This window comes from Hypanus sabinus, chromosome 6, assembly GCF_030144855.1.
Source record: "Hypanus sabinus isolate sHypSab1 chromosome 6, sHypSab1.hap1, whole genome shotgun sequence".
Taxonomy (NCBI): Eukaryota; Metazoa; Chordata; class Chondrichthyes; order Myliobatiformes; family Dasyatidae; genus Hypanus; species Hypanus sabinus.
This window is the reverse complement of record NC_082711.1, coordinates 45,869,816-45,883,670: the sequence shown is the minus strand read 5'-3', so window position 1 is coordinate 45,883,670 and position 13,855 is coordinate 45,869,816. Positions and strand designations below refer to the sequence as shown.

The 13,855-nt window shown below is 37.3% G+C and overlaps 1 protein-coding gene across 1 annotated transcript; it reads left to right on the top strand.

Moving 5' to 3' along the window:
• Positions 1-1,631: 1,631 nt before the first annotated feature.
• Positions 1,632-13,568, top strand: LOC132394994 (patched domain-containing protein 3-like). The gene is made up of 4 exons (XM_059971327.1): positions 1,632-2,444; positions 7,715-7,836; positions 7,933-8,078; positions 11,781-13,568. Exons 1-4 carry the CDS (start codon positions 1,689-1,691, stop codon positions 13,442-13,444), a joined length of 2,688 nt encoding a protein of 895 aa, XP_059827310.1. The 5' UTR covers positions 1,632-1,688; the 3' UTR covers positions 13,445-13,568.
• The last annotated feature ends 287 nt before the right edge of the window (positions 13,569-13,855 follow it).

Here is a 13,855-nt window from a genome sequence, read left to right as displayed (position 1 = left end):
TCACATTAGTCATTCCCCTGTTCTTCACATGCATGCAGAACACCTCGGGGTCTTCCTTCATCCTACTTGCCAGGGCCTTCTCATGTCCCCTTCCAGCTTTAATTCCATTCATAGCTCCTCTCTGGCTACCTTGTAGCTCTCTAGAGCCTTGGGTGATCCTTGATTCCAAAACATTAAGTATGTTTCTTTCTTTCTCTTGACCAGATGTTCCATATCTCTTGTCAACTACGGTTCCTTTGCTCTCAATCTTGAGTTCTCCAACTTCAGTTAACTTGCTTTCTCTATTTGTATCAGAACTTGCTAATATACATTTTTTTGCTTGTGATATAGGGTCAGTTTCACTTTCTCTATTATTACTGTTTGTGCTCCCATACATGTCTCGTAGCACAAATCACGTGCAAAAATGTGCAATTGCCATCAATCTGCCTCCATTGAGTCATTTGACCAGGTCTCTACCTTTCATGGATGTTCCTTGTCCTCTCAACCACTTCCTGCAACTTTCCCTCTGCCCTCTGAGCAACTTATAACTAACTTGCCTCTCTTCCTAGTTGCAGTAAAGGGTTTTTGAATGCCAGTTTTAACTCTGCTTCTGTTTCTATAGGTACTTCCTGACCTGTTGAGTGTTTCCAATGTATTCTGGTAACACTGTATTGATTTTTAGTAAGTGGATATTGTAATCTGCAGCAAAAGCATGTGGACTAGAGCTATGAAGTCATAAGGTACGTGTAGTATAACCATTTTAACAGTCTTAGTGGGCTAGTTGCAATGTGGATGTTCTATTGGCAAGTGTGTCTGGAACTTGGGGTCATAATACCAGGCATAGGTGTTATCTATTTAAGACTAAGGTGAGGAGAAAATTCTGCATGTGTAGAGTTGTGATTCTTTATAAACATTGATTTTAAAAGGCTACAATGGTTCAGTTGGGTATATTCAAAACTGATTCACAGAATTTTTGTTCAGGTGAGTATATTCAAAACTGAGATGTTATCTTGACATTAAAGCAAATAAGGCTACAGTGGGAAAGTGGAGCTAATGTAGACATTTAACCATAAATCATAATGGTTAAGCAATTTGAAGAAATCTTGTTATATCTTGTGTTATGATGTTCTGCTTTCCTTTAAGATATAATCTATTTTCTTGACTGTGCTTTGGCCTCAACTTTTATATGGATTTGTGTCAAGTTTTGATTGGATATATCCTATGAACTGCCTTGTGTATTTTATTAAATGCACCACATAAGTGCAATTTGTTGTAAGAAATTCTTATTTTGTGTTGTGAACTTAAATCACCCATTTTAGTCATTTGAATTTGGAATTGGAATTGGTTTATTAATGAAAAGTTTGTTTTGAATATGGACTCAATTTGGATCCGACTGCTGTTACTTGCTTTTATTATCTGCATGATTTGTGTTTCTTTCCTCTCTCTCTGTTAATTGGGTGTGGTCTTCTTTTAAATTATGTTCCTTTGTGTTTCTTGCTTTGTGGCTGCCTGTAAGTAGATGAATCTCAAGGATTTATATATACTTTAATAATAAATGTACTTTGAATCCTTTGAATTTTGAATCATTTGAATATGTTAGTTGATAGGTTTTATGCATTCTGTTTTCTGCCCGAAATTTAATGTTTTGTTTAATTTATTCCTATCTTTGTCTTACAGAAAATTCACCTTAGTGTTCTGAAAGGTTTTGGATGAAATTTTCAATTCTGACATTAGTGATGGCTCAATGTCGGACCGATTGCATTGAAAAACCTCTTTGTGTAGCATTTAGGAAACTGGGATATTGTGTTGGTCAAAACCCCTGGCTGTTCTTGCTTATACCTCTGTTTGTTTCTGGAGGAGTAGGAACAGGGTTTTGTTTCTTCAGTCAAAATGAAAACAATAACATTGAGGATCAGTTCACTCCTATTAAAGGGTCTGCAAAAGCTGAGAGACAGTTCGTTAAAGAACATTTTCCAACAAATGATTCTCAATCCTTCTCCAGGCAAAGACTTTATGCAGAAGGGACATTTGCTTCTTTTATTGCAGTTTCAAAAGTTGGTAACGTCATTACAAAAGCAGCATTGAAAGAGATTCTATCACTTGATAAAAAGGTCAAAGAATTTAACTTTTATAACAATGGCAGGACCTATAATTATTCTAATCTTTGTGCAAAAGTAGGAGAAACTTGTGTCTCAAGTGCACTTTTGGATATTTTGAATTATGATCCTGGTGTGGTGGAGAGCCAGAAGATTTACTACCCTAAAACAAAACAGACATTTATAGGCACTGAAGTGGGTGGGATTGAGTTAGATGAAACTGGGACTTCCTTGAAAAAAGCTAAAGCTATCCGGTTGCATTATCCTTTAAGAGAAGATGATGAAACAGACAAGAAACTCAGTTTACTTTGGATCCAGATGTTTCTTCATGAATTCCCAATGGCACATACAAATTTTACACATATTGAGGTAAGGATATTAAATCTGCATTAAATCATTTCAGAAGAATATATCTCAGCCTACCATAAGTAGGTTTTTGAACTTCTGCTAAAATTGGGAATATTTTGGTTTTGTTCCTTGTCACCTTTTCTTTTCTTTCTAAATCTTTTTATTAATATTAGTAATATAGACAGAATACAAATGATATATTGATAAAGAAATTACCAACATACAAATTCCATTACATATGAAAAAAAACATACATAATAGTTACAATATAAATGAGTTTACCAAGACATAAGCCATAAAATATATGTATGAACATGGTAAATCTAAATATTTCATAATATATGATATAAAGAAAACAGAAAATAGAAAGAAAAAAAATTAAAAAAAATAAATATAATGCAAAACTAGCTAATCTAATCTAATAACTAATAATTAATATCAAAGAAAAAAGAAGCAAAAAAAAAGAGAGAAAAAAAGGGGCTGTTTATAATATCTCACAAAAATAAATATTCATCAATGCCATCACTTCCGGTCCTCTCAAAATACATAAGCTAAAAGCTGGGAAATCAAATGAACTTGGTACAGGATCATATTACATCATATGATTTGTCACCTTTTAAAAACATTTGCTGACTATCAGTGAAATAGAGCAAGATTTTATTCCTGAAAGTAATAAGTAGGGTTTTGATAATTATGTCACTGCATCTCTGGCTTGAAATTGAACTTGTTTTGCATTCAGGAATTAAAAAAATTTTGGACACTAGATAGCCTTTATCTAATTGTATCAGCATTGTTTTCAGGGTAAATAATTCTTAAATAATGCTTGCATCATCAAAGGTAGACATATTTTTAAAGTATAATGTATCCAGTTATTGGCAAGGTGGTGTTAACAGGTGTGCCACATTTACTTGTATGAAATTTTTGACATTGTCTTTGACACACCCGGTATATGAAATTTCTATTTCCATTTGTATACAATTTCTTTCGTGTCTCTTTTATTAAATGCTGAATCATTAGCAGTCACTAAAATTCTCTTTTAGAATGCATTCCTCATTAGAAACACGTTTTTTCATTACTCCCATGTGTGCCAAAGAGATAATAACTGGATAACTAATCACCTAGAAGTGTCAAGAGAGGGGAATTGAATTACAGCTGGGAGAATAAGCACTAGTTGTAAGTGCAGCCATTCTCCACATTTCAATATCTGAGGAATAGGATATAAGCCTTGATTAATAGACTCATTGAAAGATTGCACCAATTCTATGTAGAAATGTCAGTTCATGTTCTTATAAAAATACAGTGATTTACTCATCCACAAGATCCCACAATTTCTAAGAATTTATTGTAAAAATCAATAGAACTGATGCACCATCAATAACTCACATTGAGATGTAAGGCGAGATATTGGCTTTTATTGACTGGAAGAAGGAACCAGGAGTGAGTGTCTATCATACTTTGTCCTGGAGACTGAGGCCGAGCGTCAGGCCTCAGATCGCCTTTATACAGGGGCCTGTGGGAGGAGCCACAGGAGCAGTCAGCAGGGGGCGTGTCCAGACAGGCACATAGTTCACCACAAGAACAATGTTCACTTCTATTAAAGGAATTTTGATGACTCCTTATTGCTGACCCCTGATTGCAAGTATAATCCATTTTCTTTTAATGTTATGATTTCTATTATTTTTGGAATTTCAGTTATGATTTGTGATTGTTACTTCATTGGGCTCCTCTTACTCATTGACAAATTACATCACTCTTATGCTGGAAGTATGCAGAATATACATTGTTAACTTAAACTCCTACATGCAATAAATATATATTATGTGTATTATATGTAAAATAGTTTTATACTCGTTACATATATAAGACACCAAAGTTAAAATTTTATCCTACTAACAACCTGTTGAGTCTTCGAAAGCAGAGGTGGAGTGCATACCTCATGATCAACTCCTTGTGGTGTACCAATATGTTAGTGATGTCCCAATTTTGCTCACCAGACCTGGACTATTTCAGAATTAGGTGCTGTTTTGCCTGCTTTTCGAAAGTTTTGCGATCATTTTAGTAGCCGTATATATTCCACCTCAGGCCAATGTCAATCAGGCTTTAGATGATCTGAGCAACGGGATCAACATGCATGAATCAGCACACCCTGACACCCTCCTCATCATTTTGGTGGATTTTAACAAGGCCAGCCTGAAAAAGTCACTAAATATTTGCCATCAACAAATCACTTGTCGCGCCAGAGGTAACAACACATTGGACCACTGTTACACCATCATCAGGAACACTTACCGTGCTAGTCCATGTCCTCACCTCAGAAAGTCAGATCATCCAGCTGTACTTCTACTCCTTGAGTATAGGCAGAGACTGAAGACTGCAGCACCAGTAGTGAGGACCAAGATATATGGACAAGGGAAGCACAGGTGCATACAGGACTGCTTTCAATCAGTGGACTGGACTGTATTCAGGGATTCATCTTCGAATCTGGATGAGTATGCTGCAGTTGTTACCGACTTCATTAAAACCTGTGTGGATGAGTGTGTGCCTACAAAGACTTACTGTACATTCCCACACCAAAAGCTGAACCAGGAGGTTCATCATCTGTTGAGGGCTAGATCTGTGGCATTTAGGTCTGGTGGCCCAGGCCTGAACAAGAGAATGAGGTATAATATTGTGAAGGGCTATTTCAAGAGGGAAGAAACGATTCCTAGCGAGGTTGGAGGCAATATTGGACGCATGTCAGCTCTGGTAGGGTTTGCAAGACATTACTTCCTACAAAGCAAAACCCAATAGCATGAATGGCAGTGATGCTTCACTACCAGATGAACTCAACACCTTCTATGGATGCTTTAAAAGTGAGAATATAACTCTAGCAGTGAAGATCCCCGCTGCACCCAGTGACTCTGTGATCTCTGTCTTGGAGGCCAATGCCAGGCTGTCTTTCAGGAGGGTGAACCTCGGTAAGGTGGCATGTCCCAACAGGTAAGGCTCTGAAAATTGTGCCAACCAACTGGCGGCTGCATTCAAGGATATTTTCAACCTCTCATTGCTACAGAAGTTCCCACTTGCTTCAAAAAGGCAACAATTATACCATTGCCCAAGAAGAGTAGTGTGAGCTGCCTCGATGACTATCATCCAGTAGCATTCACATTTATGGTGATGAAGTGCTTTGAGAGTTTGGCCATGACTAGAATCAACTCCTGCCTCAGCAAGGACCTGGACCCACTTCAATTTGCCTATCACCACAATAGGTCAATGGCAGATGTAATCTCAATGGCTCTTCACACCAGCATTAGAACACCTGGACAATACAAACATCTATGTCAGGATGCTGTTCGTTGACAATAGTTGAGTGATTAACACATTCATTCCTAGAGTCCTGATCGATAAGCTACAGAACCTGGGCCTCTGCACCTCCCTCTGCAATTGGGTCCTCGACTTCCTAACTGGAAAAGCACAGCCTGTGCGGATTGATGATAATATCTCCTCCTTGCTGATGATCAACATCAGGGGTGCGTGCTTAGCCTAGTGCTCCACTCTCTCTATAGCCACGACTGTGTGTCTAGGCATAGCTCAAGTGCCATCCATAAATTTGCTGATAATACAACCATTGTTGGCAGAATCTCAGATGGAGACGAGAGGGCATACAGGAGCGAGATATACCAGCTGGTTGAGTGGTATCACAGCAACAACAGTGCACTCAACATCAGTCAGACCAAAGAATTGATCGTGGACTTCAGAAAGGGTAGGATGATGGAACATGAACCAATCCTCATAGAGGGATCAGAAGTGGAGCAAGTCAGCAATTTCAAGTTCCTGGGTGTCAATATCTCTGAGGATCTAACTTGGTCTCAACATATTGAAGCAGCTATAAAGAAGGCAAGGCAGTGGCTATATTTCATTAGGAGTTTGAGGTGATTTGGCTTGTCATCTAAGACACTCAAAAACCTCTATAGATGTACCATGGAGACCATTCTGACAGGCTGCATCACGGTCTGGTATGGGGGGAGGCACTACTGCACAGGACTGAAAGAAGCTACAGAAAGTTGTAAGATTATTCAGCTCCATCTTGGGAGTATCCAAGACATCTTCAAGAGCGGTGTCTCAGAAAGGCGACATTCCTCATTACGGACCCCCATCACCATGCCCACTTCTCATTTGAACCATCAGGAAGGAGGTTCAGAAGCCTAAAGACACACACTCAGCAATTCAGGAACAGCATCTTATCCTCTGCCATCTGATTCCTAAATGGATATTCAACCCATGAACACTACCTCGCTTTTATTATTTCTGTTTTTGCACTATTTTTAATTTAACTCTTCAATATATATATTTTTACTTACTGTAATTGATTTACTTTTTTCTCCCTATATTATCATGTATTGCATTTTACTGTTGCTGTAAAGTTAACACATCTCACAAAATACACCAGTGATATTAGACCTGATTCTGATTCTGACAGGGAAGGAGATCTTTTGGCCCATCAAACTAATGCTGGGTTTCAGAGAAATCCCATCAATTCCATTTCCACTTAATTCCCAGAAACCCATTCTCTCTCACAAGCCCATTGATCTGCCCCAGAGTTAATTTGCAGTTGTCATTTAATCTATAAACTAGGACGTCTTTGGGATGTGGATGGAAATAGGAACAAATGTCACGAGCCTGCATGTTCACGGGGAGCACATGTAAATGCTGTACAGACAGGACTGGAGGTCAGCTTTGAACTTGGATCGAATGCTATGATTGTATTGCTCTGTGGAACGGCCTACAATGACAGGGAGAATATGCAAATTTCACACAAGCATGACCAGTTGTTAGGAATAAACTTGGGTTACAAGAGATATGAGGTCACATATACTAATTGCTGTGAGTTCCATATACTAATTGGGCAGCACGGTAGCAACGCTCTACAGTACAAGTGATCTGGGTTCAATTCCTGCTGCTGCCTGTAAGGAGTTTGTACGTTCTTCCCATGATCGTGTGAGTTTCCTCCAGGTGCTCTGGTTTCTTCCCACAACCCAAAGATGTACTGATTGTTGAGTTAATTGGCCATTGTAAATTGTCTCTTGATTAGGCTAAGATTAAATTTGGGATTGTTGGGTGGCGTGACTCGAAGGTTGGGAAAGGCCTATTCTGTGCTGTATCTCAATAAGTAAATAAAAAAATAATCCACCTCTTTCTGAGATAGTGGAGTCTTACATGAAATATTAAATCTTCACATTGCAGTGGTCTATTCGGAAGCTTTTGTTGTTTGGTGATTGTTTATTAAGGACTCGCATTTTCATGAATTGCAGATTTCGCATTTTACCTCTGTATCAAGGCAAGAAGAATTTGAAAAAAATTCCAGAAGAATTATTCCTCTGTTTTCTGTCACATATTTACTTTCAGTATCCTTTTCCATCTTGTCTTGTATGAGGTAAAGTCAAATCCTATGAACACTTTCATTTCATATATATTTCACACAAAATATAAAAGCTTGCTATTTTACACCATATACGTTATGTATTTTCAGGCTTGACAGTGTGAGGAATAAGTTCTGGGCTGCTGTTATGGGAGTTATATCCGCTGGACTAGCTGTATTAACTGGCTTTGGACTGCTGCTTTATTGCGGAACAACATTCGCCATCAACACTGCCAGTGCACCCTTCTTGATTCTAGGTCAGTACCCCTTCAGCAATTTCTCCCAGACAGAACTATGTCTTGCTTGGTTCTCACAACGTTTGGTGGATTTAAAAAATATAAATTGGCGCTACATTGGGAATTGGCAACTCAGTGCCAATTCTTTTCAATGTTTTTTGTAAGTCCAAATACACCAAATTAACTGGCTCTCCCTCTTCTATCCTGCTAGTTACAACTTCAAATTACTCAGAACGGATTAGGAAACATGACTTCACTTTCATAAGTTTGCTTTCACTCAATTAAATCTTGTTATTTTTTCCAAGTACTGTACTTTCTTTATCGTGGCTTTCTTAACGAGTCCAACAATTTCCCGACTGCTTATGTCAAGCTAATCGGGGTATTCTCTCTCCCTCCTTTCCTCTATATTTCAGCCTATCCTGTTTCTTACTAATCTATGGGAACTGTTCTGGAATCTAGTTACCCTCTACTCTATGGAACTGTTCTAGATTCCACAAAATTTTAGAAAATGATCACTATTGCATCAGCAACCTCCACACCGAGTGTCAACAATGCCCGAGGATGTTGATCATCATGTCTTGAAATTTCATTACCTTTCCGTTCTATTAATTTCTCTAACACTGAACTTTTACAAAAATAAAACATTATTTTAATGTTTTCACTATTTCTTAGCACGTTAAAGTGCTAATAATTTTATTGTTTTTCAAATTGTTATTGATATTTTAATTTAAATTATTTAAATGTAATTAAACAGTTCTGAAACATTTTCTATCATCAAGTCATTGAGAGATGTAGTGTGAAAACAGATGCTTTGGCCATGACAATCAGTTACCACTTATTTACAATAGCCCTGCATTAATCATAAACATGAGAAAATCTGCAGATGCTGGAAATCCAAGCAACACACACAAAATGCTGGAGGAACTCAGCAGGCCAGGCAGAGAGGAAACAGTCGATGTTTCGGACTGAGGTGATGAAGAGACTGTTTGTTCTTTTCCATTGATGCTTCCTGACCCGCTAAGTTCCTCCAGCATTTTGTGTGTGTTGCCTGCATTAATCCCCTCTTTTTTAATTCTTCCCAACAGTTCCTAGATTCCAACACTCACTTACTTACTGGGGGCAATTTACAGAGGCCAACAAACGTACCAACCTATACATATTTGCAATGTGGGAGGAAAGTGGAGCACCCATGAAAGCCTGAGTAGTCAAAGGGAGAACATATGAACTCCATGAGGACGGGATTGAACCTGTGTCTCTGGCACCATAAGGCAGCACGACTGCACATTCGGGGCATTTAAAACAGTTCCAAAAGCCTTTAGACAGGTAGATGCTGCTCAGATATGCAATACAGGAGACTGCAGGCAGGCTGGTACTGTATACAGTGAACCCAGGTAGCAAGCATCCAGGATTATCCAAACCAATATAAACGGGTTTGCAAAGACATGGATTAGCAAAGGATTGTCGGTGGGGCTTATATTCCTTAATGAGTAACAATCAGAAAAGTCATGAGCCAGTGAAGAAAAATGTTTAGAAAAATTCCCTTTCAATACTTTACTTTTGAGAAAATCAGAAATATAAATAATGAAAGTCAGAAGGGAATATGATAAGATTGTTAAACGCTCCCTAAAAGAGAGATTGTCCCTCCTGGATTATTTGCAAAATTCAGAATCAGAATCAGTTTTAATAACATCGGCATATGTTGTGAAATTTGTTAACTTTGCAGCAGCAGTACAAAGCAATAAATTATAAATATAGAAAGATAAGCAAATTAATTACAGTAGGAATATATATGTATTTTAAATAGTTTAAATAAGTAGTGCAAAAACAGAAATAAAAAGTAGTGAGGCGTTGCTCATGGGTTCAATGTCCAATCAGAAATCGGATGGCAGAGGGGAAGAAGCTGTTCCGATATCATTGCGTGTGTGCCTTCAGGCTTCTGTACCTCCTTCTTGACCGTAACAATGAGAAGGGGGCTTCTCATATTAACCCTCTATGTGACAGATGTCATTTAGCAATGGCCTCATTGACCCATATGTTTTGGTCATGTCCCACTTTACATAATTATTGGAAGGATATATTTACTACTATTTCCTCAATTTGGAATATAGATTTACAACCTCATTTTATTACTGCAATTTTTGGCATACCAAATGAAGATGGTAATCAGTTTTCCCCCTCAATCAGACGAATGATTGCTTTTGTAACATTAATGGCCAGAAGGTCTATACTACAAAATTGGAAAGAAGTAAATCCTCCTACTACATTTCAATGGCTTTCTCAAACTATTTCTTATCTGAGTTTGGAAAAAATTAGAAGCACTATTTTTGACTCATCAATTAAATTTGAAGAAACTTGGAGACCGTTTATTCGACATTTTCATATGAATTAATTTGGCCTTCTCCAGACCTTTCTGCTTATTCATGTTCAGGTATGGAGTTCCGGAGTTCTTTGACACTATCTTATACTTGTAAACTGTTATTATTGCCTATGTTAGTTTAGTTTAGTGTTTTATTTTTTTTAATATATATTTTTTTTCTCACATATTTTTTTAATATTTTTTTTCTTTTTTAATGGTTATTTTTGTTTTTTTTTCATATAATCATGTGGACTTGATTAAGGTATTTTCTTTTGTTGATGTTTAGTAGGATATTATTATCTTATTATCAATGTGATTTCAAGTCTATTGTATTTATAATTTACTTATTACTATGTTATTTTTTTGTGTATATGTGAAAATCAATAAAAAGATTGAAAAAGAAAGAAAGAAAGAGAAGGGGGCATGCCCTGGATGGTGAGTGTCCTTAATGACAGATGTTGCCAATTTGAGGCACTGCTCCTTGAAGATGTCTTAGATAGTCCTACTAGCGCCCATGATGGAGATGAGTAACATCAGATGGTACATCTCTAGAAATCTTCAAGTGTTTTAAGTGACATACCAAATCTCCTCAAACTCCTAATGAAATATAGCTGCTGTCATGAACAAGTACATGAACAATTGCTGTATATTCTAGTTTTGAAACAATTTGAAAAGGGATATATTACCATGTAGTGTGAGCTGATGTCTTTTACCTAGTGAGATTAGATCATTACTATGCTCTTTTACGCTAGGATGACGTATTGTTGCCAAACTCCTTGATCCGAGGCAGTTTTTTTCACCCACAAGGTGGTTGGAATCTGAAACACACTACCAGAAAAAATGGTGGAGGCAGGCACACACAAAACTTCTAAAATGAGATCTTGAATTGCCAAAGTTTTAAGGCTTTGTACCAGGTGCTAGTAGATTGTATTAGTTTAGTTGGCTTCATGATGAACATCCTGGGTCACAGGGGCTTCTTCTGTATCATGTGATTCATTTTAAGCTAATGGCAATTCATGTGCAGAATCCAACCACTTAAATCAATTAGGTCTGTTCCACTTTCAAAATAGTTCCCTTCAATTAATCTTAGTCTTAAAACATATTCTTGTTAGTTATAATTTACTCAGAAATTAGGATGGAGCACTTATGATGAACCAAGAGATAAAATAAAAAGATAAAACAATTATTGTTGATTAACAAATATGGGATATTCTGTTCTCAGTTTGTAGCATTGAATTGCTTTATACTCTGGTACTTTCTTTTGAAAAATACTATTTAGCCCAATTAGTTGAAACTGAACAGAAAGTACTAAATACCTAATAATACACTGGTTAACCTATCACATATTGCACCTTTCTTATCTGTAGGTATTGGAATGGACGACATGTTCATTATGGTTTCAGGCTGGCAAAAGACAAAAGTTAAAGATAAAGTTGAAGAACGCTTGGCAGACACGTATGCTGAAGCAGCTGTTTCCATCACAATCACCACATTGACTGATGTTTTAGCCTTTTATATTGGCATCATGACACCTTTTCGATCTGTGCAATCATTTTGTGTTTACACTGGTACAACAGTTCTGTTCTGCTTTATTTATAACATTACATTTTTTGGAGCTGTTCTTGCACTGAACGGGAGAAGGGAAGCCAGTAACAGGCACTGGCTGACATTCAGAAAGGTTGACAAAGATCCTAAACCAGGAGGATCTACACTGACCACCATGTGTTGTGTAGGTGGAGCTTATGATCCGAAAACAGGTACCGAATCAGAGCATCCAGTCTCATACGTCTTGAAGGAATATTACGGTCCATTCCTCACCAATGGATGGACCAAGGCAGCTGTGGTTTTCCTGTATTTAGGATATTTAGCTGCCAGTATTTATGGCTGTTTGCAGATCAAGGAAGGAATTGATCTCAGAAATCTGGCCTTTGATGATTCATACGTGATTCCGTTCTATGATGCACAAAGAGATTTTTTCTCAGAGTATGGACCACGAGTCATGGTCACTGTCACTGAATCTGTAGATTATTGGAATTCCACTGTTCAAGATGAAATAGAAGCTTGTATGGAGAGATTTGAAAACAGCTCATACGTAGACCGTGAACTGTCAGAGTCCTGGCTTCGAGCACACATGGACCTTTCTAAAAAAATGTATATAGATATAAAAGAGAAAAGTACATTCATTGGAAACTTAACTGAATTATTTAAGTTTGTTCCTACTTTTCAACAGGACATTGAGTTCTCACAAGATAAAATGAACATTAGAGCATCAAGATTTTTCATTCAAATTGTGAACGTCAGTAACTCATTAGATCAGAAAATCATGCTGATTGAATTAAGAGATCTGGCAGAGGAATGCAGAATCCCTTTACTTGTGTACCATCCTACTTTTATCTACTTTGATCAATTTCTTGTGATTGTGACTAACACAATTCAGAATATTATCATAGCAACAATTGCCATGTTGGTTATTTCTTTACTATTAATACCGAATCCTATTTGTTCACTATGGGTGACATTTGCAATTGTATCAGTTTTGGTGGGTGTATCTGGCTTTATGGCTTTTTGGGGTGTAAACTTAGATTCTATATCTATGATTGACCTAGTCATCTGCATCGGTTTTTCAGTTGACTTTACAGCTCATATTTCATATGCTTTTGTCTCAAATGATAAAAGAAGTGCCAATGGACGAGCTATTGATGTGCTACACACTCTTGGCTACCCTATAATCCAAGGGGCTTGTTCAACAGTATTGGGTGTTGTTATATTGGCCTTAGCAGCAAGTTACATATTCAGAACATTTTTTAAAATTATGTTTCTTGTCATATTTTTTGGTGCAGTTCATGGCATTGTATTTATGCCAGTGTTTCTGACTTTTTATCAAACTTGTGGCAACTGCAATAATGATAACTCAAGAGAAGTTAAAGAGAGTGAAAGGAGAAGTCAGAGCAGAAATCTGCACGCCTATCAGTATGTTCATCATTGTAAAGTAAATGTAGACCCTGTTAAAGAATTAACAGAAATATCATAACAGAGTCTATTCAGTTAGATGTATAGCAACATTTTCCAGGAAAGATCTTAATTGAAAACACAGGCTCTTTTTTTTTAAAAATCATGTATTATCACAACTTTCACAATTTGAGATACTGGAAATGAAAATAAAGAGCCTAACAACCATCTTGAATGCAGACAGACATCAAGAATTGGCTGTTGTAATGATCCTTGCTTTACTTAGGTTGCAAAAATGCCACCCTGCATACAGTAGCACTAATGAAAGGTCATTCGCTTGCAATGTTAAAACATAGAACACTGCAGCACAGTACGGGCCCTTCACACCATGATGTTGTGCTGACCAGTATAACTCTTCCTCCCCCATAGCCCTCCAATTATCATTCATCATGTGCCTATCTAAGAGCCTCTTAAATGTCCCTAATGTAGCACC

What these genes read in the sequence shown, in the direction of transcription:
- LOC132394994 (XM_059971327.1), top strand. Translation starts at nt 1,689, where the DNA reads ATGAAATTTTCAATTCTGACATTAGTGATGGCTCAATGTCGGACCGAT. An exon ending in CAAATTTTACACATATTGAG is followed by an intron (nt 2,445 to 7,714) that starts GTAAGGATATTA and finishes CATGAATTGCAG; the next exon opens with ATTTCGCATTTTACCTCTGT. An exon ending in TGCACCCTTCTTGATTCTAG is followed by an intron (nt 8,079 to 11,780) that starts GTCAGTACCCCT and finishes TCTTATCTGTAG; the next exon opens with GTATTGGAATGGACGACATG.